The sequence below is a fragment of the Delphinapterus leucas genome, chromosome 21 (assembly GCF_059928025.1).
Source record: "Delphinapterus leucas isolate spDelLeu-1000000601 "Yukka" chromosome 21, BTC_Dleu_Yukka2, whole genome shotgun sequence".
Lineage (NCBI taxonomy): Eukaryota > Metazoa > Chordata > Mammalia > Artiodactyla > Monodontidae > Delphinapterus > Delphinapterus leucas.
In genome coordinates this window covers 11,638,645-11,666,556 of record NC_143149.1, presented here as the reverse complement: position 1 = coordinate 11,666,556, position 27,912 = coordinate 11,638,645, and the positions used below count along the sequence as shown (strand labels likewise).

Below are 27,912 nucleotides of genomic sequence, written 5' to 3'. Positions count from 1 at the left end.
CCTTTTCAGCTTTTCACCACTGAGCATGATGATAGCTGTGGGCTTATCATATATGGCCTTTATTATGGTAAGGTACGTTCCCTCTATACCCTCTTTATTGAGAGTTTTATTGTAAATGGATGTTGAATTTTGACAAACGCTTTTTTGCTTCTATTGAGCGATCCTATGATTTTTTTTACTTCATTTTGTTCATGTGGTGTCTTACACTGTTTAATTTGCGGATGTTGAACCGTCCTTGCATCCCTAGAATAAATCTCACCTGGTTATGGTATATGAACCTTTTAATGTATTGTTGAATTCAGTTTGCTAGTGTTTTGTTGAGGATTTTTGCATCTGTGTTCATCATTGGTATTGGCCTGTAATTTTCTTGTGGTTTGCTTGTGTGGTTTTGGTATCAGGGTAATGCTGGCCTCACAAAATGACTTTGGGAAGTGTTCCCTCCTCTTTGATTTTTTTGGGAGACTTTGAAAAGGATTGGTATTAATTATTCTTTAAATGTTTGTTAGAATTCACTAGTGAAGCTCTCTGGTCCTGGACTTTTGTTTGTTGGGAGGTTTTTGGTTACTGATTCAATCTCCTTACTCTTAATCAGTCTGTTCAGATTTTCTCTTTCCTCATTATTTAGTCTTGGTAGGTTGTGAGTTTCTGGGAACTTAACCATTTCTCCAGGGTTGTCCAATGTGTTGGCATATAATTGTTCATAGTAGTCTCTTAAGATCCTTTATTTCAGTGGTGTGAGCTGTGATGTCTCCTCTTTCATTTCTGACTCTGAGTCCTCTCTCTTTTCTCCTTGGTGAGTCTTGCTAAATGTTTGTCAATTTTGTTTATCTTTTCAGAGAACCAGCTCTTAGTTTCATTGATCTTTTCCATTGTCTTCCTACTATTTTTTCCATTGTGGTTTTTTTTTTTTTTTTTTTGGCGGTACCTGGGCCTCTCACTGTTGTGGCCTCTCCTGTTGCAGAGCACAGGCTCCAGACGCGCAGGCTCAGCGGCCATGGCTCACCGGCCCAGCCGCTCCGTGGCATGTGGGATCTTCCTGGACCGGGGCACGAACCCGTGTCCCCTGCATCGGCAGGCGGACTCTCAACCACTGTGCCACCAGGGAAGCCCTTTTCCATTGTTTTTACGCTTTGTTCCTCTTTTCTAGTTCCTTGAAATATAAAGTTACATTATTTAAGGTTTCTCTTGTTTCTTGGTGTAGGCACTTATCACTATGAACTTTCCTCTGAGAATTGCTTTTGCTGTATACCCTAAGTTTTGGTATGTTGTATTTCCATTTTCATTTGTCTCAAGGTATTTTTTTCATTTCTCCTTTGAATTCTTCTTTGGCCCATTGGTTGTTCATTAACATGTGTTTAATCTACACATATTTGTGCATTTTCCAGTCTTTGTCTTGTAATTGCTTTCTTGTTTCATATCATCAGGGTCAGAAATGTGCTTGATATGATTTCAGTCTTTTTTAAATTTATTGAGACTTGTTTTGTGGCCTTATAATATGATCCATCCTGGAGAATGTTTCCTGTGCTCTTGAGAAGAATGTGTATTCTCTTGTTTTTGGATGGAATGTTCTATATATGTCTGTTAAGTCCATGTGGTCTAATATGTCATTTAAGTCACCTCCTATTGTTGTATTGCTGTCTATTTCTCCTTTTAGGTCTGTTAATATTTGTTTTATTTATTTAGGTGCTCCTGTGTTTACAAATGTTATATCCTCTTGTTGGGTTGATCTGCTTATCATTATATAATGACCTCCTTTGTCTCTTATTAGAGTCTTTGTCTTAAAGTCTATTTTGTCTATTTCTGATGTAAGTTTAGCTACCCCAGTTTTCTTTTGGTTTTCATTTGCCTGGACTATCTTTTTCCACTCCTTCACTTTCAGTCTTAGTGTGTCCTTGCATCTGAAGTGAGTGTCTTGTAGGCAGCATATATATTGGTCTTGTTTTTTTAATCCATGCAGCCACTCTGTGTCTTTCAATTGGAGAATTTAGTCCATTTACATTTAATGTAAATATTGATTGGTATGTACTTATTGCCATTTTGTTAATTTCTGGCTGTTTTGTAATTCCTTTGTTCCTTTCTTCTTCTCTTGTTTACTTCCTTTGTGGTTTGATGACTTTCTTTAGTGGTATGCTTAGTTCCCTGTGTCTTTATCTTCTGTGTATCTACTATAGATTTTTGCTTCGTGGTTACCACAGGCCTTACATAAAACAACTTGTATTTGTAATAGTCTGTTTTAAGTTGATAACATCTTATGTTTTGAATGCATTCTAAAGCTACATTTTTACTCTCCCTCCACGTTTTATATTTTTGGTGTCGATTTACATCTTTCTATGTTGTGTATCCATTAACAAATTATTGTAGTCATAGTTATTTTTACTACTAATATTTTTGTTTTTTAACCTGCATACTGTCTTTATGAGTGATTAACCCACTGCCTTTACATTAGATTATTCTTAACTTTACTGTATTTTTACCTTTACAAGTGAGATTTATACTTTCATGTTTCCCTCTTTGTATTTAGCACCCTTTCATTTCGGCTTAAAGGCATCCCTTTAATATTTCTTGTAGGGCTGTTCTAGTCATGATGAACTCCTTTAACTTTTGCTTCTCTGGAAAATTCTTTATTTCTTCTCAATTCTGAAGGACAATTTACTGAGTAGAGTATTCTTGGTTGGTAGGTTTTTTGTTTTTTTTCCAGCACTTTGAATATATTGTTCCACTCCCTTCTGGCCTACAGAGTTGCTACTGAAAAATCTGCTGATATTCTTATGGAGATTCCCTTGTATGTAAGGAATTGCTTTTCTCTTGCTGCTTTTAAGACTCTTCTCTTGTTTTTAACTTTCGACACTTTAATCATAATGTATCTTGGTGTGGCTTTCTTTGGGTTCATCTTATATGGAACTCTCTGAGCTTCCTGGATCTGAATGTGTGTTTCTTTCTCCAGGTTAGGGAAGTTTTCAGCCATTATTTCTTCAAGTAAGTTTTCTGCCTCTTTCTCTCTTCTCCTCTGGGACCCCTGTAATGTGAATGTTGGTCTGCTTGATGTTGTCCCAGAATGCCTTAAGGTATCTTCATTCTTTTTCATTCTTTTTTCTTTTGGCTGCTCTGATTGGGTAAGTTCCACTCCCTGTCTTTGAGTCACTGATATTTTCTTCTGCTTCATTTAGTCTGCTTTGAAACCCCTCTGTTGTATTTTTCAGTTCAGTTATTGTATTCTTCTGCTTTGTGACATCTATTAGGTACTCTTATATTTTCTCTTTGTTGAAATTCTTATTTTGTTCATCATTTATCCTTCTCCAGAGCTCAGTGAGCATCTTCATGACCATTATTTTGAACCTTTATCAGGTAAATTACTTATTTCCATTTTATTAAGGTTTTTTTCCCTGAGGTTTTATCTCGTTCTTTGATTTGGAACATAGTCCTCTGTTTCTTCATTTTCCTTGACTCTCTGTGTTGGTTTCTGTGCATTAGATAAAACAGCCACCTCCTCCAGTCTTGAAGGAGTGGCCTGGTGTAGGAGATGAACCTTACTGTTCAACCCTGCCCCAGCTCTTGGTTGTCTCTCAAACCTCTGTGATTGTCCAATCAGCCTACTTTATTTTTAGTCTCTCTCAGTAGTTGAGGGTGTGCCAAGACCTGTCAGTGTCGCAAAGGGGAGTATATCAGTTGTTACCTAGATTCAAGCTGATTGGAAGTCAGACCCTGAGGCAGCAGGTTTTGAAGTATGCACATATACCTCTCAGGGGAAGACTGGGAGGTGGGCTTTTCTGTCGGTTTCCTCTGAGTTGAGCCCTGGGGTAGCCAGTTAAGAATGGTTTCCTTCTCTGCTATTGTCCTGTTGAACCCATGAACACAGCGCCACTGGCCACCAGAGCCAGGCTATCAAGGGTTGGGTTCTCTGGGCAGCAGCCATGACAGTCCGCGTACCAGATGTGTGCATTGTTCCTCACTCAGAGATGCTGATGACCCACAGTGGGGCAGGGAGAGAGTATGAATGTGGTGCCTGCCAGGCTCCTGTCTCTAGAGAGGGTTGCAGTCAGCCCCCAGATGAGTATTTCATTAGCACCCTGCCCCTCCGGCCATAGCTGAAGGTAAACTGACAGGCCTCTTTCACAGGGAAGCTGGTGCATTTTGGGCTGAGGTCTCTGTACTGTGTTCTGGAGGCAGCTGGTGGAGAGCTCTCACTGGATGTCTGGGGGCTTGTCTCTCAGGTGCAGGTCTTAAAAGTTGGGGTGCTGATGTGAGTTCACGTCCCTCACTCCTCAGAGAGAAGCTCCAGGCTGGGAGTTCCCTCCCGACTCTGGACAGCCCCTCGGGGCTGAGGTTTGTGGTGAGATGTGTCAGGGCCTCTCCTACCCACTTAAATGTGTTGTTTTCTTGTTCAGCTGAAGTGTAGGGGTGCTCTGCTGGTTTGGGGGTTTTCCCCAGAGAAAATTGTTCCATATGTAGCTGTCAATTCCGTGTGTCTGTGAGGAGGTGAGTTTGGGGTCCTCCTTTGTCACCATCTTGAACTGGACCAGAAGCAGTTTTCATGAGGCTTTATAATTTGTTTTAATATCAGGTAGGACTAGACTTCTCCCACTGCTGTTCTTGTTCTGAATTGTCTCCTAATTCTTCCTCGCTTTCTTCTTAAATGAACTTTGTATTTAACTAGCTCTAAGGGAAAAATCTGATATTTTTTTATTTGTTAAATTTATATTTTTAAAAAACTTGTTTCATTTCTTCCCAACAAAGAGTTGTACAAAGTAGCCTTTTACAATTTTTAAAATTTCCTGTCTGTGTTTGTAATTTTCTTCTTGTCATTATTTTTATATAGTATACTTTCTCTGTTTTGTCTGATAAGATATCTAGTGGTTTATCTTGCTGGTTTGTTTTGTCCAGTGAACCAGCTTTGGGGCTTATTTTTCAGTTCTACTCTTTTACTATTTATTAATACCTGTTTTATCTTTTTTTTTTTTTTTTTAATTTATTTGGCTGCACTGGGTCTTAGTTGCAGCATACCGGATCTTTTAGTTACGGCACACAGGATCTTTTAGTTACGGCACACAGGATCTTTCAGTTACGGCACACAGGATCTTTCAGTTACGGCACACAGGATCTTTTAGTTACGGCATGTGGGATCTAGTTCCCTGAGCAGAGATTGAACCCGGGCCCCCTGCACTGGGAGCGTGGAGCCTTAGACCCTGGACCACCAGGGAAGGCCCCACCTGTTTTTATCTTTAACAGTTCTGTCTTTTTGTTCACTTACTCTTTTTCTAGCTTTTTCAAGCTGTATGTTTATATTATTTACTTTTTTATCGATATATGTATTTAATGCTATAAAGCTTCCTGTCACACTTGTCTTTCTTGGGTCTGTACATGCTGATGTGTACTTCCCCATCCTTTTATATGTGTGCGTATTCGGTATGGTGTTTGTTTTGCTTTGTGAGCCAACCCCAAACACTTTTCCTTTAAAAGTGAGCCAACCCCCTTCACGCTTACTGCTCCGTTTGGCCTCAGTTCCCTGAAATTAATGTTTTGGATGTACAGTACACGTTTGCATCTGTATCTGTCTGTCTTTATTTATGTTCACCTCTCTCATACACACAACAGAGAGTCTGGCCCCTTGTGTTTTATTTGCTTTTACTCTTTTGATATTTAGGAAGTTTTTTACCTCTTATTTTCACCTTTATGCTAATACCTTTGTGTGGTATCCTTGGTTTCTTCTTTTTGAACACTGACTGTTGGCTCCGTACAGTGTGTAATATTGCAGTTAGCTGCTGACCTGTCTCCCCTGCCCTCTCCTACCTTGTTAGTCATTGTTCTCTGCTATGTGTCTTATAGCCATCACTTGCTGTGTCTTTTCTGTCATCATGGACCCTTCGTGTACGTGTAGAAACATGTAATTCTACAAGTACATACATGTTACTTGTTTAACACCAGACTTCTTGCCTCTGCATCTCTAGTCCTGGTGGCCTCCCGAGCTCATTCTGTAGTGGATTCTCCACTAATTTCCTGGTTGCCGTACTTCTCTGTTCATGCACATTCATAACGTTTGTTGCGACCTTTACCTTTAAGACTGGGTTTATCTAAATGATAAATCCTTGACTCACTTGAGTATGTTAACTATGTCACCTGAACCCATTCCATTCCTGGCCTGTGATTCCTCCTGCAGAACTGCTGTCAGGCCTTTGTGTCTTTCTCACGTTATGGACGTGCACTCTTAGAGTAAGCGGGAGTGTGACCGTCATGAGGTGCTCGGTGGGTCTGTCATTCAGGCAAGGCAGCAGGTTGGAGGCAAGCCATCAGAGCACGCCTGCGGGGCATCGGTGGAATGCAGAGGGTGGCCGCTATGCCCTCGTGCCTTCCGGGCTCTCTCTCATGGAGTCTGCAGCTGCTGTGCTTGGACTTCTTACGTGGCCCTTCTCCAAGAGGGCTCCCTCTGGAACCTCTGAAAGACGGTGTTCCCCTCGTCAAGTTGCATGGGGGTGTCCACTGCTTCTCCCGCTGGCAGAGCCGTGGGGCTGCCTGGGCCGCTGTCCACCTTGGTCTTCAGTATCCCATCCTGCCACCTGCCTGCTGCTCCCTTCATGCATCATGTCTGCATCAGATTCCTTAAGCATGTCACATGAGATGTTTAGGACAGAAGTGCTAATGCTAAAACCAGACAGGTTTTGCATTTTTTTTTTAACTTAAAAAAATTGGACCTTTTTTTAATATCTTTTTTGCGAGAGAAGCTAATAATACACTGATGCAAAAGTGACTTTATATCAGGAAAACAAATGTGAACATTTGGCCAGCAGGAGAAAGTAATATAACCCTGACCCTTTGTCGGTAATGTGAGGATAAAAAGCTAAGTTTAATAGGTGACCGACATACAACTGAAAACAGTAACCTGGGACTGTTAGAGCAGAGACTGTGGCCCTGCTGGGAGAGAAGTTTCTTTCACTGAGAGAAACGCCCGTGGAAGTCAGCTTGGCAGTCAGTTACTGGTGACTGTGTCTGAGGGGTTCCTCTGTTTTGTTTTTTGGTAAAATGATCACATTTTGTTTGTCATGTTTACTTTGGTATGTTAAATATTTCATTTCGCTGCGTTTTTCTTCCCAGAGTCTCCTCTATTTGTATGGTAGAATTGATAGCCCATATGTGCTTTCAAGAGCAATACCAACTGAAGTAATTTAAGAAGATAGAGAATTGTATTAGTTTTCTAGGGTTGCCATACTGAAAACCCAGTGGTATAAGACAACAGAAATTTTTTCCTTGCAGTGTGGAGACCAGAAGTCCGAAATGCAGGTGTCAGCAGGGGTGGTCCCTTCTGGAGGCTTTTTGGGAGAATTTCTAGCTTCTGGGGTTGCCAGCAATGCTCGCTGTCCTTCAGCTCCAGTCTCTGCCTCTGCTGTCACTCGGCTGTTGTCCCTTGGCTGCTGTCACCCGCCATCCCCCCGTGTCTCTCCTGTGTGGCCTCTCCCCATATAAGATTTAGGGCCCATCTGGTTAATCCAGGATGATTTTGTCTTGAGATCCTTCATGTAATTATATCTGCGAAGACCCTCATATTCACAAGTTCCAGGGGTTAGGACTTAGACATATTTGAGGGGGCCACTATTTAACCCAAGGCAGTAATAAATATTTCTGGTTTAGTACAGTTTTTAAGATTCTGATTTCAAGCAATTGGGTGGGGATGGATGCTGCAGTTTCCCCTCCTATGCAAAATCCTAGAAATGATTTAAAAAAAGGTATGTATTATCTTAAATACTGTAAATATACATTGTACTTGAGAGAAAATGGGGGGCGCAACTCTCAGTGTCTTGGTGCACCCGAAAGGGTAAGGAGTCTGTGAGACACGCTTGCATGGTCTGTAGCCGAAGGGCTTCCCGGTGGGGAGAGTGTGGGGTGGGGATAGTGTGGGATGGTATTGCCAAGGAGGTGGCTGCAGCAGGGGGCTCCTCCCAGGGACAGCCTCGGGGTATTTACTTGAGAAATGCAGTAGGAGCCACCAACAGAACTACCGACAGAACACGTGCTGGGCATCCCTCCCTCCCCCAGGCCGTGGAGGTATCTGACGCCAGCCCTGAGCAGTGATGTGGTCGGGGCAGCACCATAGGTGGCCGGGGTGCCCGCAGTTCCAGACCTGGGATACACACGGGCCAACAGCACAGCCCACCTATTCCCCATCTCTCCCTGAGGGCCAGGCAGGGGCACCCAGGCAGCAGTGCCTGCGCATCCCCCAGCCGGGGGTTAGTCCAGCAGGAGTCCCTGCCCTCTGGGCACCTTTAAGAGACATTGGATGCTGATGGGAACGCCCTGGAGAACTCATCCATGAAGAAACACTAATTACACAGATCACAGCAGGACTAAGTATCATCCTGAGACACTTAACACCTGAAATGATAGCCGGTCTGGGATTTATGTCAAAATAATTGAAGTGAGTCCCCTGCCAAGAAATGGGTGGAGAGAGAGATGAGGTTAGATGGGTCATGAGTTGATGATCGTTGAATGATGAATTGCCACCCAGAATGGAGGGGAGGGTAGTAATGAGGTTAATTCCTTGTCTCTTACAGGCAGCTCAAAACAGAGGTATGTGCCTGGGTTTTTTGTTTTGGTTTGGTTTGAATTATAAAATTAGCAACCAGAACAAGTGAAGATAGAAATAATGAAAATTTACCCAATTCTCAGGCGTGAGATTGGCAAGGGAGACTTTTCATTTTATACTTGTTTTTTTTTTTATTAGCACAAATTACCTTTATAAATATTAAAATGTAAATCATTCACAAATGTTGGTAATTTTTCTTACTAATTACAAAACTTCTGTGACTTGTCTTACAACATTACAGTTACGAACTGCCGATTAACCATGTTCAAACCCGGAGGTTTACCCTCCCTTGTCTTATTTCCTAGAATTGGGTGGAAATGATTGGAAGGTGATAGCCCATCACAGAGTATTGTGCTGGCCCGAGAAAGGTCTGGGGTTGAAGCTTAAGACCATGTTATGTGACTCTTGAGAAAAATGTCACCAGTTGTCTAATGGGTCATCACTAGGGTGAGGATCCTAAGGTGGGAAAAGGTGAGGTCACCCTTGGACAGTGTTAAAAGCCGCAGGCTGACTTCAAGGCGTGAGTTAGGAGAAGAGAGTAACTTCTTTCCTCGGCCCTTGGTTATTTCTGTCAGGAGATTTTTTTTGATTGAAGTAGAGTTGATTTACAGTATGTGTTAGCTTCAGGTGTACAGCAGAGTGACTCAGTTACACGTATATCCGTACGTACCCTTTTTCTAATTATTTTCCACTATATGTTGTTGCAAGGTAGTGAATACAGCTCCCTATGCTATACAGCAGGTCCTTGCTGTTTACCTGCACGTCAGGAGATGTTTTCGATGGTTCTTCTCCATACGTATCCTTGTCTTGGTTGGACATGGACGTGGGGTGTGGGGAAGCCATGCACCTTCGGTGGGTTTATCAGAAAAACATTCCTGAGAGAGAGGGTGACGGGGTGCTGGTGGAGTGCCGAGCGGTGGGCGTGGAGGGCTGAGAGTGTCGCCTTCGTAAGTCAACACGGTTGAAATGTATAGATGTCTGTGCTTCCTTCCTGTACGTCTGTCCCCGGGCCTGTTGCCTCCCTTCAGACGGCCCAGCCCTCCCAGGGCAGAGTCAGGGCAGAGCACACATGGGCGCTTGCCCAGTGCCCCTCGCTTGCCTGGGCCTAGCCAGACACGGCTCCCTCTCCCAGGAGATACCGGGCAGCTCCCTCCTCTCCTGGTGCCTGGTTTCCTTTCTGTGATGCTGTTTCTGGAGAGCAGTGTACTTCTGCTTTCCCTTGATGCCTTTGTGATTGTAGTTGGAAAAGCTGTTCACATTTGAAATCTTCTACCTTCAGTGTTTGAATCAATGACAACAAACCAATGTGAGATACAGCCAGGATCAACCCATTTCTATGAATTGGTATTATTTAACGCCTGCCACTGAATGTTAAGTTGTTTGTTTTTTCTAAATGCACTTTTGCTTGTCTTCATGATTTACGACTATTGCCAGTGTTGTTTAAGTCTATTCTGATGGTGATAAATGGATTCATTTGGGAAGATCAGCTGTTTTGATTAAAAGTGAATACAGGTTAGTGGAAGGAGCTTGTGTACAATTTTCTTGTCAAAGAGTGGCGACGAGGCAGCCAGCAGGGTTACTCCGTCTGCTTTGAGTATCAGTCCCTGGCCCTCCGCTAGCCAGCTCATCTCCACAGAGCCCCTGCTTGCTGTCAGACTGAAAACAATCCAGCTGTGAGTGTGCTGAAAATAAAAATTGTGTGCATCTTCAGTTTTGAGGGGGTGGACTGCTTTTTGCATAGTCTTATTTATTTATTTTTTACTTCAAGGAAGAAAGTTTTTAAAAAAAGAAAATGTGTTCAAGTTGTTTAGTTATTACCTTATGATTTTATTTTATCCAAAAGAAAAAAATGGGAAAGCTTTGAGTTAGATGTATTTAAGTGGAAAAAAGAAATGTTTCACTTCATCTGGCTTCAGTTAAGCACCTTAACAGGTAGCATTAGTTGGTTGATGCTTAGTAAGGAAATACAGTAGTAGTTGCAGTTAAGTCTTTGGAAGTATGGGGACAAAGAGAAATGTTGAGTTTACTCAGCACTGGGTCAGGGATATAGCAAATCATTAGTATTAGGTATCATGTTGTCACATTAACTTTTTTCCAGAGTATAAACTATAAAACTATAAGTTTTAAAGTCTGAAACTACCTTGGTCGAGCATTTCAAAACCCTTAGGCGATTCTAAAACTTGTGCATCACTTCCTGATACAGGATTCTGATAAGAACCAGGATAAATCTCAGGTTTCTCAAAACAAGCAAAAAACGTAGACATGGGGCTTCCCTGGTGGCGCAGTGGTTGAGAGTCTGCCTGCCGATGCAGGGGACACGGGTTCGTGCCCCGGTCTGGGAAGATCCCACATGCCGCGGAGCGGCTGGGCCCGTGAGCCATGGCCGCTGAGCCTGCACGTCCGGAGTCTGTGCTCCGCAACGGGAGAGGCCACAACAGTGAGAAGCCCGCGTACCGCAAAAAACAAACAAACAAACAAACAACAACAACAAAAAAGTAGACATTAGCCTTGTAATTTCAAACCTGTGATTTGTTGCTTTGAAAATTAAGGATTGCTTTCAGAATTTAACATGATTTTTATTCTGGGCTCCTGAATTGCAAACGAAATATTTCTTTTTTCTTTTTAACAAAAGAAAATCCAGATGAAGAAACCCCTGTAAAAATATTTTAATAAAATGTATCTTTATTTCAGTATCTTAAATAGTGAAGATGAAGAAATATTCAATAATGAAGAGCATGAATATGCATCCAAAAAAAGGAAAAAGGACCATTTTAGAAATGACAAAAATACTCAGTGTAAGAACATTTTCATTAATAATTTCATATTTACTTGTTGAATATGTTGATAAATTGAATGGCATTGACAGTGCTGTCTTATGACGTAAATGCTGATACAGTTATACACGTAGCAGCACTGTATCCACAGTTGCCCACTGACTTAGTGGTCAGATATTTGCAGCTCAACCATTTAGTTGAGTAAGTCATTAGTAAGATTTGCTACAAGGAAACCAAAGACAGGAAAACCTACAAAACAGCCTCTGTGTCTGAATGTTGAATAGCAGTCCTGAATTCAGGTCCATTCACTCCCAAGCAGTAAGGCCGAACCTTAGGGACCTTGACGTTGGGCTTTGGTGCAGGAGACGCTGCTGGTTCGGAGCAGAAGGTAGACATGGTCAAAACTGGAGCCATGCAGGTGGGACGGGGATGGGGAGGCTCTGAAAGGGCCCCTGTGCAGACGCCCAGACTTGAGTCCCTGAGACCCTGTTAGTGAATTCAGTCGTGCGCCCTCTGGAGGCCGCCGTGGACAATGTACTCGTGATCCTCAAAGCTCTGGGATGTGAGTTACTTGGAAAGTGTATTTAAATGGAACACCATACGGGGCCATGAAAGAGGAAGAGAACTTTTATTAGGGTATATACCAAATGCACTTTTATAACCATTTGTATTTGGATATGACTGCAGTCACTTGGTGACACTTTTTTCTTCCAAGTTACCTAGACGTGGTACTGTCATAAATCATCTTTCACGTAAAGATGTTTCAGTACCTCTTAAACTGATATTAGGAAACGAAGCAATTCTGGTTGCATTTAGCCAAGTCAAAGCATCTCTTATCTATATGATGTCAGATAATTTTGTTAGCATGTGCCACTGTTGAAGTTCCTTAAAATCTTCATTTTGTAATGATTCACCAGCTTTTAAAAAGAAGTTAATTTTTATTCTAGGTTTTTATCGTGAAAAATGGATCTATGTCCATAAAGAAAGCACAAGAGAAGTAAGTATTCTATTATAAATAAGAGTATGTTTTGTATTGTTACTGTTGAATATGTGATGTTACATTAAATTGTTTCTTTTGCAATATCACACCTGTGTCCACATTCTAAGAGGTGAAAGCATAAGAGGGTCTTGAGACAGTGTTTCGTGTGTGTGGTGTATGTCAATGCCCCGTACGAATCTGAATCAGCGGAGGGCTGTTTCAGAAGAAGTATGGACCCCCAGGTACTTTGATGTTTCCTTCCCTGCCCTCCCCAAAAGCTGTTCATAGTGAGCCTCTGGTACTAGTAGGGCTGTGTCTTGGCTCTCCTGTGTTTTGGGTTGGTGAGAACAGTTTGTAAACCCCTCATTTATTTTGTAGAGTAGCAGCTAAGGTGATGGTAGTTAAGCTGGAATCTGCAAAGAGCAGTTGAGCCCTGCCCGCCTTTCTTTTGCAAAAGGTCTGTTCACCTCAACTCTGCATGTTTCTTTTTTCTCTCGGTATCTGGAGAAGCTTGCTTCCATCTGTTGTCTGAGAAACTCTGCATTGGCCTTATTTTGCAACAATGGGGGAAAATACTCAGGGAGCGGTTGTTTAGCATGTATTATGTTAGCGTAAGTTAAGGGTTCCAGAAGTGTTAATAGTGGGTGTTCTGAAACCAGCCCAGCTTCCTAGAAGCTTAAGGATTAGATTCTGAGATAGAAAATTTATCCAACCTATTTGGCGATGGTTAACATTGTTAAATGGGTATGAAACCACTCTAACCCGTAACATACACTCCAGTACACCATTGGAAGGTGTTTGGCGAATCTGACCTAGTTTGAGCTTATGAAAGACTGTTAGACATTTGGACTTCCCTGGTGGTGCAGTGGTTAAGAATCCACCTGCCAACTCAGGGGACACGGGTTCTAGCCCTGGTCCGGGAAAATCCCACATGCTGCGGAGCAACTAAGCCCGTGCACTACAACTACTGAGCCTGTACTCTAGACCGCGAGCCACAACTACTGAGCCTGCATGCCACAACTACTGAAGCCTGTGCGCATCGAGCCTGTGCTCTGCATCAAGAGAAGCCACCGCAATGAGAAGCCCTTGCACTGCAACAAAGAGTAGCCCCTGCTCGCCGCAACTAGAGAGAGCCCGCACGCAGCAATGAAGACCCAATGCAGCCAAAAATAAATAAATAAAATAAATTTATTTTAAAAAAAAGAAAGAAAGACTGTTAGACATTTCATTTGCTGGGTGTCACGACACTGATTACAGAACAGAGGTCCAGCTTCGGCTGCACACGCGGCAGCGGGGGAACTTGCGGTGAGTCTGCAGAGTGTTGCGTGGGTCCTGGGAACCGGCACAGGCAGGGGCCAGGACTTGGAGCTGGTCCCATCTCTCTCCGCATCACATCACGCCTTTGGTCTTCTCACCTGGGGCCAGCCAGGTGTTTGCTGCTTGTGTGCTTCAAACGTGTGATTTTATTTCCCCCCAAAGAAGAGGCTGTTGTGAGATGGGTGACTGCCTGGAAGGAACACCAGTGTTTGGAATTCTGTTCACTGAGAAAGAGAATAGTTCCCGGCTGTGATTGATTTCAGGTTGTGATCGATAACCAGTTAATCTTGGCTTCCTCCACAGCTCCCAGGAAAATATTTTGTACTTAGTGGATATTCAGTAAAAATACATAATGAATGTTTTAAATAAGTGTATCTTGTAGGCTTGTGCACACATTGAGAGTGTTGTTGGGATTTGGATGTAAAACCAAATCAGCCCTCACGGTGCGTCTTCTGTCAGAGACTAAGGATTTCCCCTCCAGCTCCCCCTCTGGCCCCTCTCCTGTCCTCTGTTTGAAATGTGAGGCGTGTTTGTCACCTCATGTTTTCTGTGATTATTCCCCACTTTATCTATACTCACAACTGTGCATTGAAGATCTCTTTATGTTCTAAGTATTCCAATACAGAAGATTGAGTTTAAAATGTCTTCTGAAACCTGGGGTAGAGATCTGTACAAACCAGTATGGAATATAGGGCATATCACTGCCCACGGTCACGTCCCGTCACCTCTAGCCCTTTGCACCCACATGCTGGTATTCAGAACCCCACCCCACTCAGGTGCCTCGCGGCCTTGATCCTGAGCGGCTGGGCGTATGTCCAGGCCTGCAGGCACACAGGACTCCCCGCAGAGGAATCGAATTCCAACGTGTAGTTATAGCAGATGCTTCTTCATAGTGGCCAAGCATGATTTATGTATTTGTAGTTGCACAGCCTAGAATACATCCAGTTATTTTATGATTTTAGGCTTAATTTTGTCCCCCCCAAATGCATGCCAACAAAGGAAATTGACAAATATTTAATCAATATTTATCCTTGTCATTAAGTGGTGTAGAAATGTCAATGCGTAGTGTCTTGATTATATAATGACTTAAATTTAGCATTGTTTTAATTTTACTCTATTTTCAGCTAAATATGGAGTAGATCATAATAAAAACGAATATCCTTTGCCAAAATTAAAAAAGAAATTGCGCAGACTAATTCACGTTAACTGTTCGCTCGTTTTGACTCATGACTCATTTGACAGATTTTCACTTGTGTCTGTTTTTCCAGAGACACGGCTACTGCACTTTGGGAGAAGCTTTTAACCGCTTAGACTTCTTCAGTGCGGTCCAGGACGCCCGGAGGTTCACTTACGTGGCCAGAGTGAGTATTTTATTTCAGAGTCACTTGATGACACTTTGGGGCGCCTGCGTTTTGAGGATTTTCATGTGAAACATTTCAGATGCTTTTGACAGCTGCGCACAGTTGTGCTTGTTCGCTGGTAGAGAACCCCCCGGGGCCGGGCAGTCGGGCGAGGCTCCGGGCTGGCGCTGTGGCTTCTGCAGGCTCCCGCAGGGGCAGGGGCACACTCCCCGCCCGTTGCGCTGTCGGAGATGCAAAGAGGAGGCAGAAGGTATCCTGGGAATCCTTTCACATGCATTTTCTACTTTGTATTTTTCACGGAGTATGATCCCTGCTTAATAGAGGGACCGTGGGCTAACAGAAAGAAGGAAATTTATACCGAATGGAACTCCACAGAAGCCTTATTGTGTAAATAACATGTTTTTAGAGGAAATTTTTGTCTTGGCCTACATTCAGAAAAGAAAGGATCTTGCCATATATTCCATTTACTGTCTGCTTTTATTTGCCTAACAAACTTATTCACCTTCTTACTATTATAGGCAAAGAGTAAGTGATGGGTCACAAAGCTGTTGATTTTGGATTTTTAATGGTGCTGTGAGACTCTGGAAAGATATTCCTTGTAATGCCTGCTAGGCATTTGGAAGTGCTACCGGAAGGACAGAAAACTGGGTGGTTAAATGATTTTAAGCCCGAGTGTTTGGTTTGGTTCCAGTCAGAGTTTGCCGGGCATCCATGTGACCAGCACCTGGGGTTCCTAGCCACGTGCTCCCTGCAGCCTCACCAGGTGGGGGCTGTGTGGAGGCCGTAGTCCCTCCGAGGGTTCGAGTTCTCCCAGGTGCCTGCGCACCAGACAGGGGCCTCCACCAGCTACCTCTTCCCTCCAGGAGATCAAACTGGAGTTTGACTCCACTTTGTAGAAATGCCAAGATTTGAGTATCCAGGAAAACGTCTGTCAGCAGAGAGGTCTGTTACACAGTAAGCGTTTACCCACGTGCTTTTTGATACTTCAGATCATGCTTAGTTGTCTAATACCAGCCACTCTGGACCGCGATCCACACAAGGGATTTTACTCGTGGGGGCGTGAGAGAGACTCTGGGGCAGGATGGAGACGCGGGAGGGAGGACGGAGACGTGGGAGGGAGGACCGAGCCTCCTGGTTTCAGTGCTGGGCTTTCTGCTCATCTTGCTGGTCCAGGCCCTTGGTTTGCTGACCAGAGAAGGTCTGAGCGTTCTGTGCTCTGTGTCCTACTGAACCTGGTCAGCTGAACAGCCTTGGGATCTTTGTTTTGTCCACATGCTGATCTCTTTTTCACTGAGGAGCCTTTCTTCAGACGTTGTCCTCATCCTAGACAGTAGTACCTGGCAGATCGTAGACTTTCTCTGCTGGTTCTTTTGTAGTATGTGTAAAAAAATACGTAACTAAAAAGTAAAATGTGTGGTGTGTCCACGTGCTAACGCGTGAAGTGGTGTTTCTCTGCATCGCCTCTAGAAACGGCCGCCGGGGCTGGTGGCTTTGGCAGCTGCTGAGGCCGCTATGCGAGGCCCACCAGCACCACTGGGCCCTCCCACACGGCTGGCCTCTCTCTGTGGCACTTCCGTGATGGCCGAGCGCTCCCGCCAGGTGGGGCCTCCCCATCAGGGGTCCTTGCCTCCTCACCCTCCTCCTGCCCCTGCTTCCTGCTCCTTCAAACCCTTCCCGAGGCCAGTTGCCTTCCCAAACTGATCTGCTTATGTCTGCCTTCTCCGAAAGACAAAGACAAATGAAGCCAGCTGTCAGTGACTCTGTGATCGGGTCCACGTGCCGTGGCCATGGCGCGCTATCCCCTGGCCCTAGTGACTCTGTGATCGGGTCCACGTGCCGTGGCCATGACCTGCTGTCCCCTGGCCCTAGTGACTGTCTCTGATTGGGTCCACTTGCCGTGGCCATGGTGCGCTGTCCCCTGGCCCTAGTGACTCTGTGATTGGGTCCATGTGCCGTGGCCATGGTGTGCTGTCCCCTGGCCCTAGTGACTCTGTGATCGGGTCCACTTGCCGTGGCCATGGTGCGCTGTCCCCTGGCCCTAGTGACTCTGTGATCGGGTCCACGTGCCATGGCGCACTGTCCCCTGCCCTAGTGACTCTCTGTGATCGGGTCCACATGCCATGGCCATGGTGTGCTGTCCCCTCGCCCTAGTGACTCTCTGTGATCGGGTCCACGTGCTGTACTGTCTCTTCTCCCTTCCCTTTCCTCCTGTTGCCTCCCCAGCAGGCCTGATGCCCCCACTTGCTTTCTTTTGATCGTGCTCTGTGCCTCACCTCTGGGTGACATGTCCCCCTGCACTTGCTGCCACCTTGTCTGTGGGGGTGGGATCCCCTCTCGCTCAGCACCCCGCCACTGGGGTGGAAACACTGCTTTGCGGGTCTGTTAGTGCATCATCGTGCGGTCAGTACCCATGAATCGCACTGAATCGTAGTTGGCCTCAGTGGCTGGAGTGGTGTCCTTGGCACCTCTCTGCTGCTTTCATGTTTACACCACACTTACCAGGACAGTGAGGGTCTCTTGCAGTTCTTCTCAACAAGACAATTTCCCATAACTTGTGCTGTGTTGTCCAGATGGCCACTCCTTAATATTAGAAGAGCTGTAGATGTACAAGCAGTGGTTTTGAAATGACTGATGAAAGAGTTTCCTTACATTTCGGATGGCATGCAGTAATATTTCCTCTAAGAATTTATATGAAAAGCATTAGTATTAATATTTTATATGAAATCCCTTTGTTTATCTAAAATTAGCATTTTAAGCTGAGGCTAATCTATAATTACTACATAGTTTCAGAATAAAAATTAGTATTAGAGTTTAGTGTTCAGTATAAATTGTTTTAGTTGTCAAAATAAATATAAGCAGTTTGGAATGGAAGTTTAGTCTTTATTCTCCTATACTTTGGCAGGAATGGAAATTTGACGTTTTCTAATTACACAAATCCAAATTAAATTGTCTCTTCCACATCCTGTATATGAAATAAGCCACTTTTGGTGTTGTCTGTTTAAAAATATTTGAAACATCTTCATACCTAGGTTACTTTTGCAAATTTTCAAAATTTTAGTCTGATTTTGAGGAATAAACATTGTTTTTCCAAGCTGCATTCACTCAACTTTTTTTTTTTTTTTTTGCGGTACGCGGGCCTCTCACTGCTGTGGCCTCTCCTGTTGCGGAGCACAGGCTCCAGACGCGCAGGCTCAGCAACCATGGCTCACGGGCCCAGCCGCTCCACGGCATGTGGGATCCTCCTGGACCGGGGCATGAACCCGTGTCCCCTGCGTCGGCAGGCGGACTCTCAACCACTGCGCCACCTGGGAAGCCCCTCACTCAACTTTTTAAAGGAGAATAGAGAACTAATTTCATGTGCCATGTTCCTCAGAACATGGCACCTAATTTAGGGTCACTGTTGAATCACATAGGCAGTGCCTGCCGGCGCTGGTGGGAATCATAAGGAAACCTGTAAACATGGGGTTGTGAGCTGCCCCCTCAGCACTGTGGTGGGATGGATGAGTGCGTGGTCTCTCACACACTCCTCGTGCATTCGGCCTGTTCTGAAACCTCATTCATGTTACATTTTGTCCATCTGGCCACAGATAAATCCAAACACCACTTCTTGCTCTGGGCTAACACGTGCGTAAACACACACACCGCCTCCGCCGCTGAGCTTCGTCTGCACGCTTGTAACCAGTCGTGTTCTTCACCACCATTCAGCAGAATTTGTGTTACAAGCGTGATGCTGTATGTTTAGTTTCAGACTAGTTGGTAGTCAGCGATATGGCGATTATGTTAAACTGCTGTTAAAACTATCTTGTAATTCACACAAAAATGCTTATTTATAGATTGAGAATGTTGTCTTGGCCGGCTACTGAAAAGCCCTTAGCATAATTTATTGAACTATTAAGTTTATTTCCAGAAAATCAATAAAAACTGGTCTTTACTCACTAGTAATTTTTCTCTCCTTAACTGATTATTTGCAGTTATTATTTTATAATATGTGCTGAGAAACTCGCTTATTGGGGGAAAAAAATGACAGTCAAGATGCAGTTTAGATTTGGCCCTGGTGAGTGGACAGTTCTTAATATCTGGTCCGTAATTGAGCTTACTTCTTATTCATACCATTTATATGTAATGTATAAGTAAATTAAAAGCATTTTTGGTCAGTTTTAGGACCTTACTTTCATTAAGATAAATCAAAGACTTAAACTTGGTGGAATTTTGAAAATTTTAAGTAGAAAAATTAACCAAAGACTTGGAATTATTAGCACATATGTAGTTATTTCGCCGCAAAGGGGGAGATTTATAGCAGAGTTGGTATTTTAAAAGGCCTTTGAAGTGGGCTTTTAGCTCCGTGTCATGATTGGAGACTGAATGTCAGCATCTTTACCTCCTGTCTAGTAGTTGGTGTCCCCTGGTCTGAGGTGGGAGGGATGAGAATGTTGGTGCCCACATTGCTGAGCACCCTTAGGAGAGGTGCACAGTCCCATCCTGTGAGGTTGACTTGTCTTTCCAAACTAACAGTGTCAGGGAATCGTCTAATTCACATTCCAGCCATAGACCTCGTCACATCTGTCAGCGATACACACTGAAGTTTCAGCAGTGCAGAGAGGTGGCGTCTGTCCGTAGTGTCATTGCACGCCCGGAAACTGGGCAGCCCCTCAGTGCCAGCCCTTCCTGGGGGAGAGTTGGGTTGTCTCTCTCTGTGGGGCGTGTAGGTCATGCATGGTGGCTCCCTGGAGTCCGAGGCCCCCCAGTACCGCGGGGACAGCAGCTGCGGGTCCTCTGGGAGAGACGGGGCGGGCTCAAGGAGAGCATGGACTGGAAGGGTCGGCATCTGGGGGCGATGGCCAAAGAGGCTGTCAGGAAACTCCCTGAGAGCAGCACAGGGTAGCAGTTGAAATGTATAAACATGCCAGGTGCGCTGTGCTTCCTAAAGTAGGTTCCTCATAGGGGAAAAACTCTCAGAATCGTTACGTTTATGTACCTTTATTTGGAAAATGAGTTTATACTTCATTCCCTGCCTGTGGTCAGTGAGCTTTGCTGCCGTCTGTGACACATTATTCACTTTATTTGGCTTGTAAATAGTGACTTTTTTCTACCTTGCTTACCTTAACTTCCTCACATTAACTTCCCTAATAATTGGAATGTGTTACTCACTGACAGTTTGGTTTCTCTGAGCTTTATTTGAGGCCTGGTCACAGGAGCATCAGGTTTTATCTGTGACAGTAACTCAGCCTCTTGACGGCCCTTCCAGCTTGCCCAAGGCTCCTCCCTGAGCTCGGGGAAGCCGTGCCCGGCGGCGGGCCGTCCTGCGCGTCACCCAGGGAGCAGCGCGAGGTGTCGGGTGCTGGCTGTGTGTGCTGCACCGTCGTATTCGTAGCGTTAGGAGAGTTGAACTCTGTAGCTTAATTATTAAAATATTTGTTGAGAAACATTTTAACAGACGTTAATACTCACTGCTAGCATTCACGGCCTGTTTAGAGAATAGGTGCTGGCTGGCAGGGCAGGATCTGTGAGGCTTAATAATTGATCAGGCCTTTCCAGCGGTGCTGGTGAACCTGTCGTCTGTGACCTATTTAAGTCCCTTCTTGTACTCGGGGTCATACAGAAAGAATCTACTAACCCTCTAGTCACAGTAGGGGATCAGGAAATATTAATAAATACAGGGTGTGCTTAGGGTGTAACAGATGCACTTATTAGGGTGCTTACGAGAAGTCGGTCATGGAAGATTCATGTTTATACAAGGTGGGATCACGCAGAATAGTATTTCTCCATTCAGAACATTTCACTAAAGGGGTAGGACTTTCCAGAAGCGCATACGATATTCTGAAAGGATATTTCAACAACTTTCTGACTTAGAAGGAAGTTTGGCTGTGGAAACCGGATTTCTAAGAGGGATTGTTGGGTAGGGGTAGGGGATTAAGAGGAACAAACTACTGGGTATAAAATAAACAGGCTACAAGGATATATTGTGCAGCACAGGGAATGCAGCCATAGTTTGTAATAACTGTAAGTGGAGTATAAGCTTTACAATTGCCAGGCACCGTGTTGTGCACCTGAAACTTATACAAATGAGTAAACATAAAGGATTGTTGAGTGACTTGGCCAGGAGGATGCAGCAGGGCCGATTTCCTGGTTTTGCGCTGTGGCTCTTGAAGTGAAGGGTGCCAGGGACCAACGGTCGGGCTTGGAGGCCCCATGGACCCCAGGGGAGCTCTGAAAGGCCACAGCGAGTGCAGCCCCTCTGCAGCTCAGCCCGGCCCCCAGGGACTGCCCGCGTTTTGTCACAGACGTGTACGTGCAGGATCCCACCCCGAAGAGCCAGAGACGAGGGTGTCGGTGTGAGCGGGAAGAGGGGCAGCGAAAAGGTCTGGTGACAGGAGGCAAAGGGGATGAGCGCGGATGTGCCACTTGATCTCAGTGGACAGACCCTGAGTTCTCACTGTCCTTCGAGATGGCACACCTCTCATCACTTTCTTTCCAGTTTTGTCCTGTGTGAGGATTAACTGCGGGAGGTGGCGGTCAGAACGGGGCCCAGCCTCCGGCCCGGGAGTCGGGCAGCTGAGTGGTGGGCCCGGCCCTGCTCCAGGCGTACACAGGCCATCCCGGGAGACTCGACGGCTCACAGAGCACCCTCCCTGCTTCTTCACTTCTGATCCTCTGCCAGCTCGATGGGCTGGGTCACCGTGCGCGGCAGATGCCGACCTGAGCCACAAAGGGGTTCACGTCTTGCGCATGGGTTGCCTGCGTGAAAAGTTTAGTGGTAGAGTTTTGCTTAAGTCTTTTCACTGTTCCACATTCCTATATTAGAGGAATTATCATGTTTTTGAGGAATTACTTCTAAATAGCGAGTCTGCGGGCCTGAACAGTGTCCCCCAAGGTTCATGTCCACCTGGAGCCTCAGAACGTGACCTTATTTGGAAGTGGGGTCTTCGCACATGTAGTCAGTTAGGATGAGGTCCTGCTGGAGTGGGAAGGGCCCTAAACCGATGACTGTGTCCTTAAGAGAAGAGGAAACAGAGCCACAGTCACAGGGAGAAGCCATGTGAAGAGATTGGCCCCGGGGCTCCACAACACTAGGAGCTGAGTGAGGCAAGGAGGTTCCCTCCCTGGGCCACAACGTAACAGGGCCCTGCCGACACTGGGGTCTGGACCTGCGACCTCAGAACCCTGAGAGTGGTGGCCGCTGACGTACCCCGCGCGGCGTGGGGCTGCCTCACGGCAGCCGCGGAAACCGTGCAGAAGGGCCGTTACTTCTCCCCTGGGGCGCCGTGTGCTTTTCTCTGTGAGAGGAGAGGTCATGCTTGTTCATGTTTTGTCTTCTGCGAAGGATCAAGCATACTTCTTTACACGATAGTCAGATATTCTCACACCATCTCACTTTGAACATGTGGAAAATGAGCCTGTGTTAACGGTGGGTTAGACGACATGATTGCAAACTAGTCAGTGAAAAAATTACAAAGAGCAGAGCCCGGGAAGCCTTCCGTTTTCTGGCACAGGCTGGAAGGAGGCCCTGCTGCCACCGGAGTGTGTATGAGAACACGTTTTGCTGATGAATCGTGAAACCGACTGATGGTGAAAAGAACAGACGGTTGTCGCACACGTGGGTCTCCTGCAGACTTGCCGCTGGCCCACACACCCGGAACCCAGGCCGCGTCGGAAGGCTCCACGGGGAGGGCTGTCCCTGTGCCACTGAGGTCCCCCAGGAGGTGCCCGTCATAGCGACTCTGGGTGAAAATGTACCTGATGCACCTCCTCCGTGTTAGTGACACCCTTTCCTTCTGTTCGAGGTAAGGGATTGGTGGTGGTGGGGTGTCATTTGGGCCCCTTGCCTGTCTGTCAGGTAGGACAGGTTGGGCCTCCTCACCGCGGGGCACCAGGTGCAGTGTGTGCAGGGCCGGGGCCACTCGGGTATTCATGTGACCTCTGCCCTTGAGCTGGGGAGCTGGTCTGCTCATCTTTACATGCCTCCTTAGGTCCTGGGACTTTGGCCCCAGGAGTTTGTTTCCCAACACTCCTCAATCTTTGGACGTGAACTCCTGTTTCCCAAGTGCTTCCTGGGTCCTTTAAATAGTGGAATCATGAAAACAAGGGAAAGGACGTCTCCGGCTGGACCGTCTGGTTATGTGAAGATGTTTAGCTTCTTCCTGATCTCTGCCAAGGACCACGTGGCATGAACAGTTCACGAGGGGACAGGAGGGGGGAGACCATGGTCGTGGACGAGCTTCCAGGGACCCGCGAGGCAGCAGCAGGGCCAGGGGGTGGAGGGGCCAGACCTCTGTGTTGGGTTGTGTCTGGTTTTCTCAGTTTACTGACCAGGGATCTCTTCTTCCACGACACCTAACGGGGTTTGTATCTGCCCCGAGGCTGCCATGACGAGTTCGTGGTGGGATCATAACAAGCTCTTGAACGTGCTCAGCTCAGGAGCGCTTGCTACGCTTGGCTGACCTTTTGAGGGTGGCTTAGATGGAGGGACAGCAGCCATGCAGGTCCAGCTCTGTCCCCAGATTCAGGGAGGAGAAGCGGGCAAGATGTGCCTCAGGTCACAGGCGGTCCTGACAGCAGAGATGCATGTATTAAAGGTCTTCTTTGCCTTGATACTATAGCGTTCTCCTCTCGTGGAAAGCAGTGACTTCCTGACATGCGTGGAGACATTTTAAAACAGTGGCCTTTTGAGTTTAGGGCGACTGTTGAGAGGGACCATCCGTAGAATCTCTGACCTGAGCCTTTGTGTGCCACGTTGCAGTGTCTTGGGTCACAGCCCAGCTTGGTCCCTGTCACGTGCCCACTCCCTGGGCACCCCCCCCACACACATACCCCCAGCACCTGGAACAGACCTGGAGCTGCTCCACTCGCGATGAGGGGACGGATGAGCAGGTTGTCCTGTGAGATGTTCTGGTGATTTTTTCCACGGTAAACGTTCTGCACAAATTCTACCTGAATACGAACTGGCTCATAAGAGACTAAAATAATTAATTTGCCAGTTGTTTTACTGAACCTACAGGCACCTCCTCTTTTCAAGAAAACTGGTATTTAGAAATGGAGGAAGTTCCTTATTAGAAAACAAATTCTTCACAAAAGGAATGCCCTCTGAGTTCCTTAGCACAAAAAGATATGTTTACATTTTATTTTTTTAAAAACGTCCTTCTTGTTGATTCAAGAATTGGTATAGGCTACTTACTCCAGGAGTTTCTCTAATTTTTCCCTTTAAAAAGTGTTGGATTAAAGTAAGCTAGCAAAATATGTAACTGCTCCTAAGAACAAGATTCATGAAGGAGAAGAGACCACGTGGGACCTCCCAGGGATGCCTGCTTCCAGTCAAAGGAAACACTACTGGACACTAACTGGACAGTTTGGCCTCAAGAGAATTAAATTAGATGTTGTAGCTCTGACGTTTTATGGGATGTGTGTGTCCAGCCAGCAGGAGTGCGCTGATTAGATGGCATGTCCTCTGGAAATTTGAAATGTCACTAGCACAGAGTCTGCAAGTGTCCAGTACCATCTTCATTTTTCTTTAACTTCCCGCATATTTATGCTGCCAACAATGTAACTTGTAGAATGTGACCAAAAGCAAGAACTAAGAATTCTTTTAACAAAACTGAAATTATAGATTGTGTGACAATTCAATTCATAGAAGATAACAGTTTTTCCTTCTGCCAGTATTAGAAGTCAGTGACTAGGATGAGAGTCAAATGAGGTGTTAATTCCCACGGAGGGTGGACAAGAGGGACAGTCCGAAAAGAGGTCACTTCTCACAGGCCATCTGCCCGAGCTGGTCCCCCAGATGGGACCCTTGTTGTCGATGCAGCCTGCGTTCGCCCTGCATGAGATACCCTCGTCCCTGGGGGAGGAGCGGGGCCACGGACCTTGGGAGAACCTGATGAAAGCTCCTGACACTTCCCAGAGAGTTATAACAACATGGACACAGAGTCTGCGAACAAGCCTGGGTGCTGGCAGTGCTCCGGCTCTGTGAACATCTAGGTGAGGATCTGCTATTGCAGAGTTTAGGTCTCATTAAATACAGTAAATATTTTCATTAAATACGGTAAAACTGAGAAGACTTTTAAAATCAGGTAATCAACTTGCACATCGCTGAAGCCTGTGGAAGCTGTTCGCTGCGTCCTGACACGCGTGAGGTGCGCGGGACGCAGGTAGCAAGAGTTTGCAGTGTTTCAGTCCTGAATCCGGTCCCTGTTACTGTGTGACTTTGGGGTCATTTTCCTCATCTCTGGGCCTCAGTTCTCGCTGTGCAGCGTGATAATACAGTACGTCTTCTAGGGGCGTTGTAAGAATTAGGCAGTCATGTCCAGCCCTTCCGGTAGCGCCTCGGTAATAACGGGTCAGTGTGGAAATCTGCGTGAAGCCAGGAGTGAAGACGGCACGGCCCCCGGCCTCTGCCCATTGAGGGTGCCCTGTGCTGCACGAAAGAGCGACCTGAACACGAAACCGTCACCCTCTGTCCTTCCCTCACACCCACGCTGTCATCCTGACCACGTAACACGTGCGCTTGGGCATTCCAGACGTGCCTGGGAGCTCAGAGAGCTGAGGTTTTCCGTACTTTTATTTAATTCTAGCTTTAGTATATTATCATGAGAGAGTTCGGCCTGTACGATCTCTGTTTTTTTGAAATGCGTTAAATTTTCCTTTGTGGCCATTTTCATAGTTAATTTTTGTAAATATTCTGTTGACACATAAGAAAAATGCAGATTCTCTATTTGAAGGATGTAAGTTTTTCTGCTTATTTATTAAGCAAGGTTTGGCGGTTATATTATTTAATTCCTCCACATCCTTACTTGTTTAGAATTGTTAAATTTGAAGAGACGTATAAAAATCTCCCACAATATTTGTATTTTTGACAAATTCTCTTTAGGTTTCCAACAGATTTTGTCTTATATATCTAGCTGAATAGAGGCTAATGTGTGGTTATATCTTCTTTGTAAATTGTCTTCTGAGGGCTTCCCTGGTGGCGCAGTGGTTAAGAACCCACCTGCCAATTTAGGGGACACGGGTTCAAGCCCTGGTCTGGGAAGATCCCACGTGCCGTGGAGCAACTAAGCCTGTGCGCCACAGCTACTGAGCCTGCGCTCTAGAGCCCGTGAGCTACAACTACTGAGCCCATGTGCCACAACTACTGAAACCCACGCACCTAGAGCCCATGCTCCGCAACAAAGAGAAGCCACCGCAATGAGAAGCCTGCGTACTGCAACGAAGAGGAGCCCCCGCTCGCCACAACTAGAGAAAGCCCACACGCAGCAACCAAGACCCAAAGCAGCCAAAAAATAAATTAAAAAAAAACAACTGTCTTTTGCACTTTTATGTTAATTACCATTATAACCTAAGATTTCACTGTCATCTATTAACATGGTCACTCTTGTGTTTGCACATCCCACTGTGGTGGTTTTTCTGGTGGGTGCCCTGTGGATAACTAGCTAACCCACCATGCTAACCCCACGCCTTCTGCTAGTGAGTTTAGCCTTTTTCTAAAGGATTTTTTTACGTGATATTAGAAAACTGTAGTTTTTGTTGATGATAGGAGGGGGTGGTTGGAATACTTACTTTCTTTTGTGACAGAATATCCATTCTCAGACTAAGACCTGGTGTCGGGTCCTCCTCACTTCGAAACTACTGAGGACCCCAAAGAAATTTGCTTATGTGGGTTTTGTCTATTAATATTTACCATATGGAAGTTAAAATAAGTTTTAAAAAAATTTCTCTATTTAAAAATAAAGAGTGCCTGTGTCCTCCTGTGCCCATCTTCGCAGCGTCTGTGCGTTCTCAGGGCTGGATTCAGCGTGTGCAGCATCCTCGTGGGGCACCGGGACCCTGCACTGCACACAAGCGAGGCGGCAGTGGTACCAGGGAAGTAGCTTAGATCTGGGGTCCCGGGGGCTCCCTGGATGGCTCTCTGAGGGCCACGGCCCACGGGCTCCGCACTCTTATTTTTCTTTGCGGAGCAGGAGAGGCATGTATTTGCATATTCTGGTCTGTTTCTCTCAGATCCTGAGGGTCTTGAGAGCAGGGAGCCTGTCAGGGAAGGTTGGTTGTTACTCACTGCCCAGGGCCGGTGGCTTGGTCTGTCGGGTCGCTGGGAGCCCCACCCCTTCCGGCTGTCGTTAGCAGTGAAGCTGGCCTCAGGTCTCTAAGTTGGTTGTAAACGCAGGCGGGGAAAGGGTCTGAGTCAGTGTTAAAGTGGTGCTGATTGTGATGCTGGTCGAACAAGGAAGACGGAAGACGCTAACATTTTGCTTTGTGACCACCTAGACGGGTGGGACAGGGAGGGTGGGAGGGAGACGCAAGAGGGAGGAGATATGGGGACATATGTACATGTATAGCTGATTCACTTTGTTATACAGCAGAAACTGGCACACCATTGTAAAGCAATGATACTCCAATAAAGATGTTAAAAAAAAAAAAAATGAGGAGCCGGACTGACTTGCAGCCTTGGGCTTCTCAGGTGCTGTCTGGCCAGGGCCCTGGCGTGTTGCTTCTGCTCACTGCGGCATAGGACCCTCATGTAAATACACTGCACGTTGCGGAATGATTTTCCCCACAATTCATGTGATTGTCATATTTGTGATTTTTTAACTTCCACACGGTCAGCATGGCAGCGTGAGTATGTGAGTTAGCATTTTCTTTTCTCCCTCTGGAAACTCACAGAGGCAGCTAGGAGGATTGGAAAGGAGGGATGAAAAATTCCTTTTTCAGAGAAGTAGGCAGATGTAATTCACAGATTCTAAAATCTGTTTAAGGCTTACCCACAGTGGCTCAGATTGGGCAGAAACAGTATGGGAAGAAGTGAATGGATGTGTCCAGGTGGGGAGGACTTGGCAGAGGCAGCCCTGGACCACACCAGAGACACGCGTGGCCCAGGGCGAGGCCCCGCGTGGGAGGCGGAAATTACAGGACGTGAGGGGACGC

General features: G+C 45.8%; 1 protein-coding gene across 7 annotated transcripts in view; it reads left to right on the top strand.

The window, feature by feature from the left end:
• FBXO25 (F-box protein 25) overlaps window positions 1-27,912 on the top strand; it is a 57,586-nt gene that overhangs the window by 12,614 nt on the left and 17,060 nt on the right. For 6 of the 7 annotated variants that reach the window (XM_022570892.3, XM_022570891.3, XM_022570895.2 and 3 more), the window contains exons 3-5: window positions 11,264-11,367; window positions 12,294-12,343; window positions 14,911-15,003. In XM_022570892.3, coding sequence (XP_022426600.2) covers window positions 11,264-11,367; window positions 12,294-12,343; window positions 14,911-15,003 — 247 coding nt within the window. The remainder of the gene's footprint in view (window positions 1-11,263; window positions 11,368-12,293; window positions 12,344-14,910; window positions 15,004-27,912) is intronic. The other variant, XM_022570893.3, reaches the window with a different exon arrangement.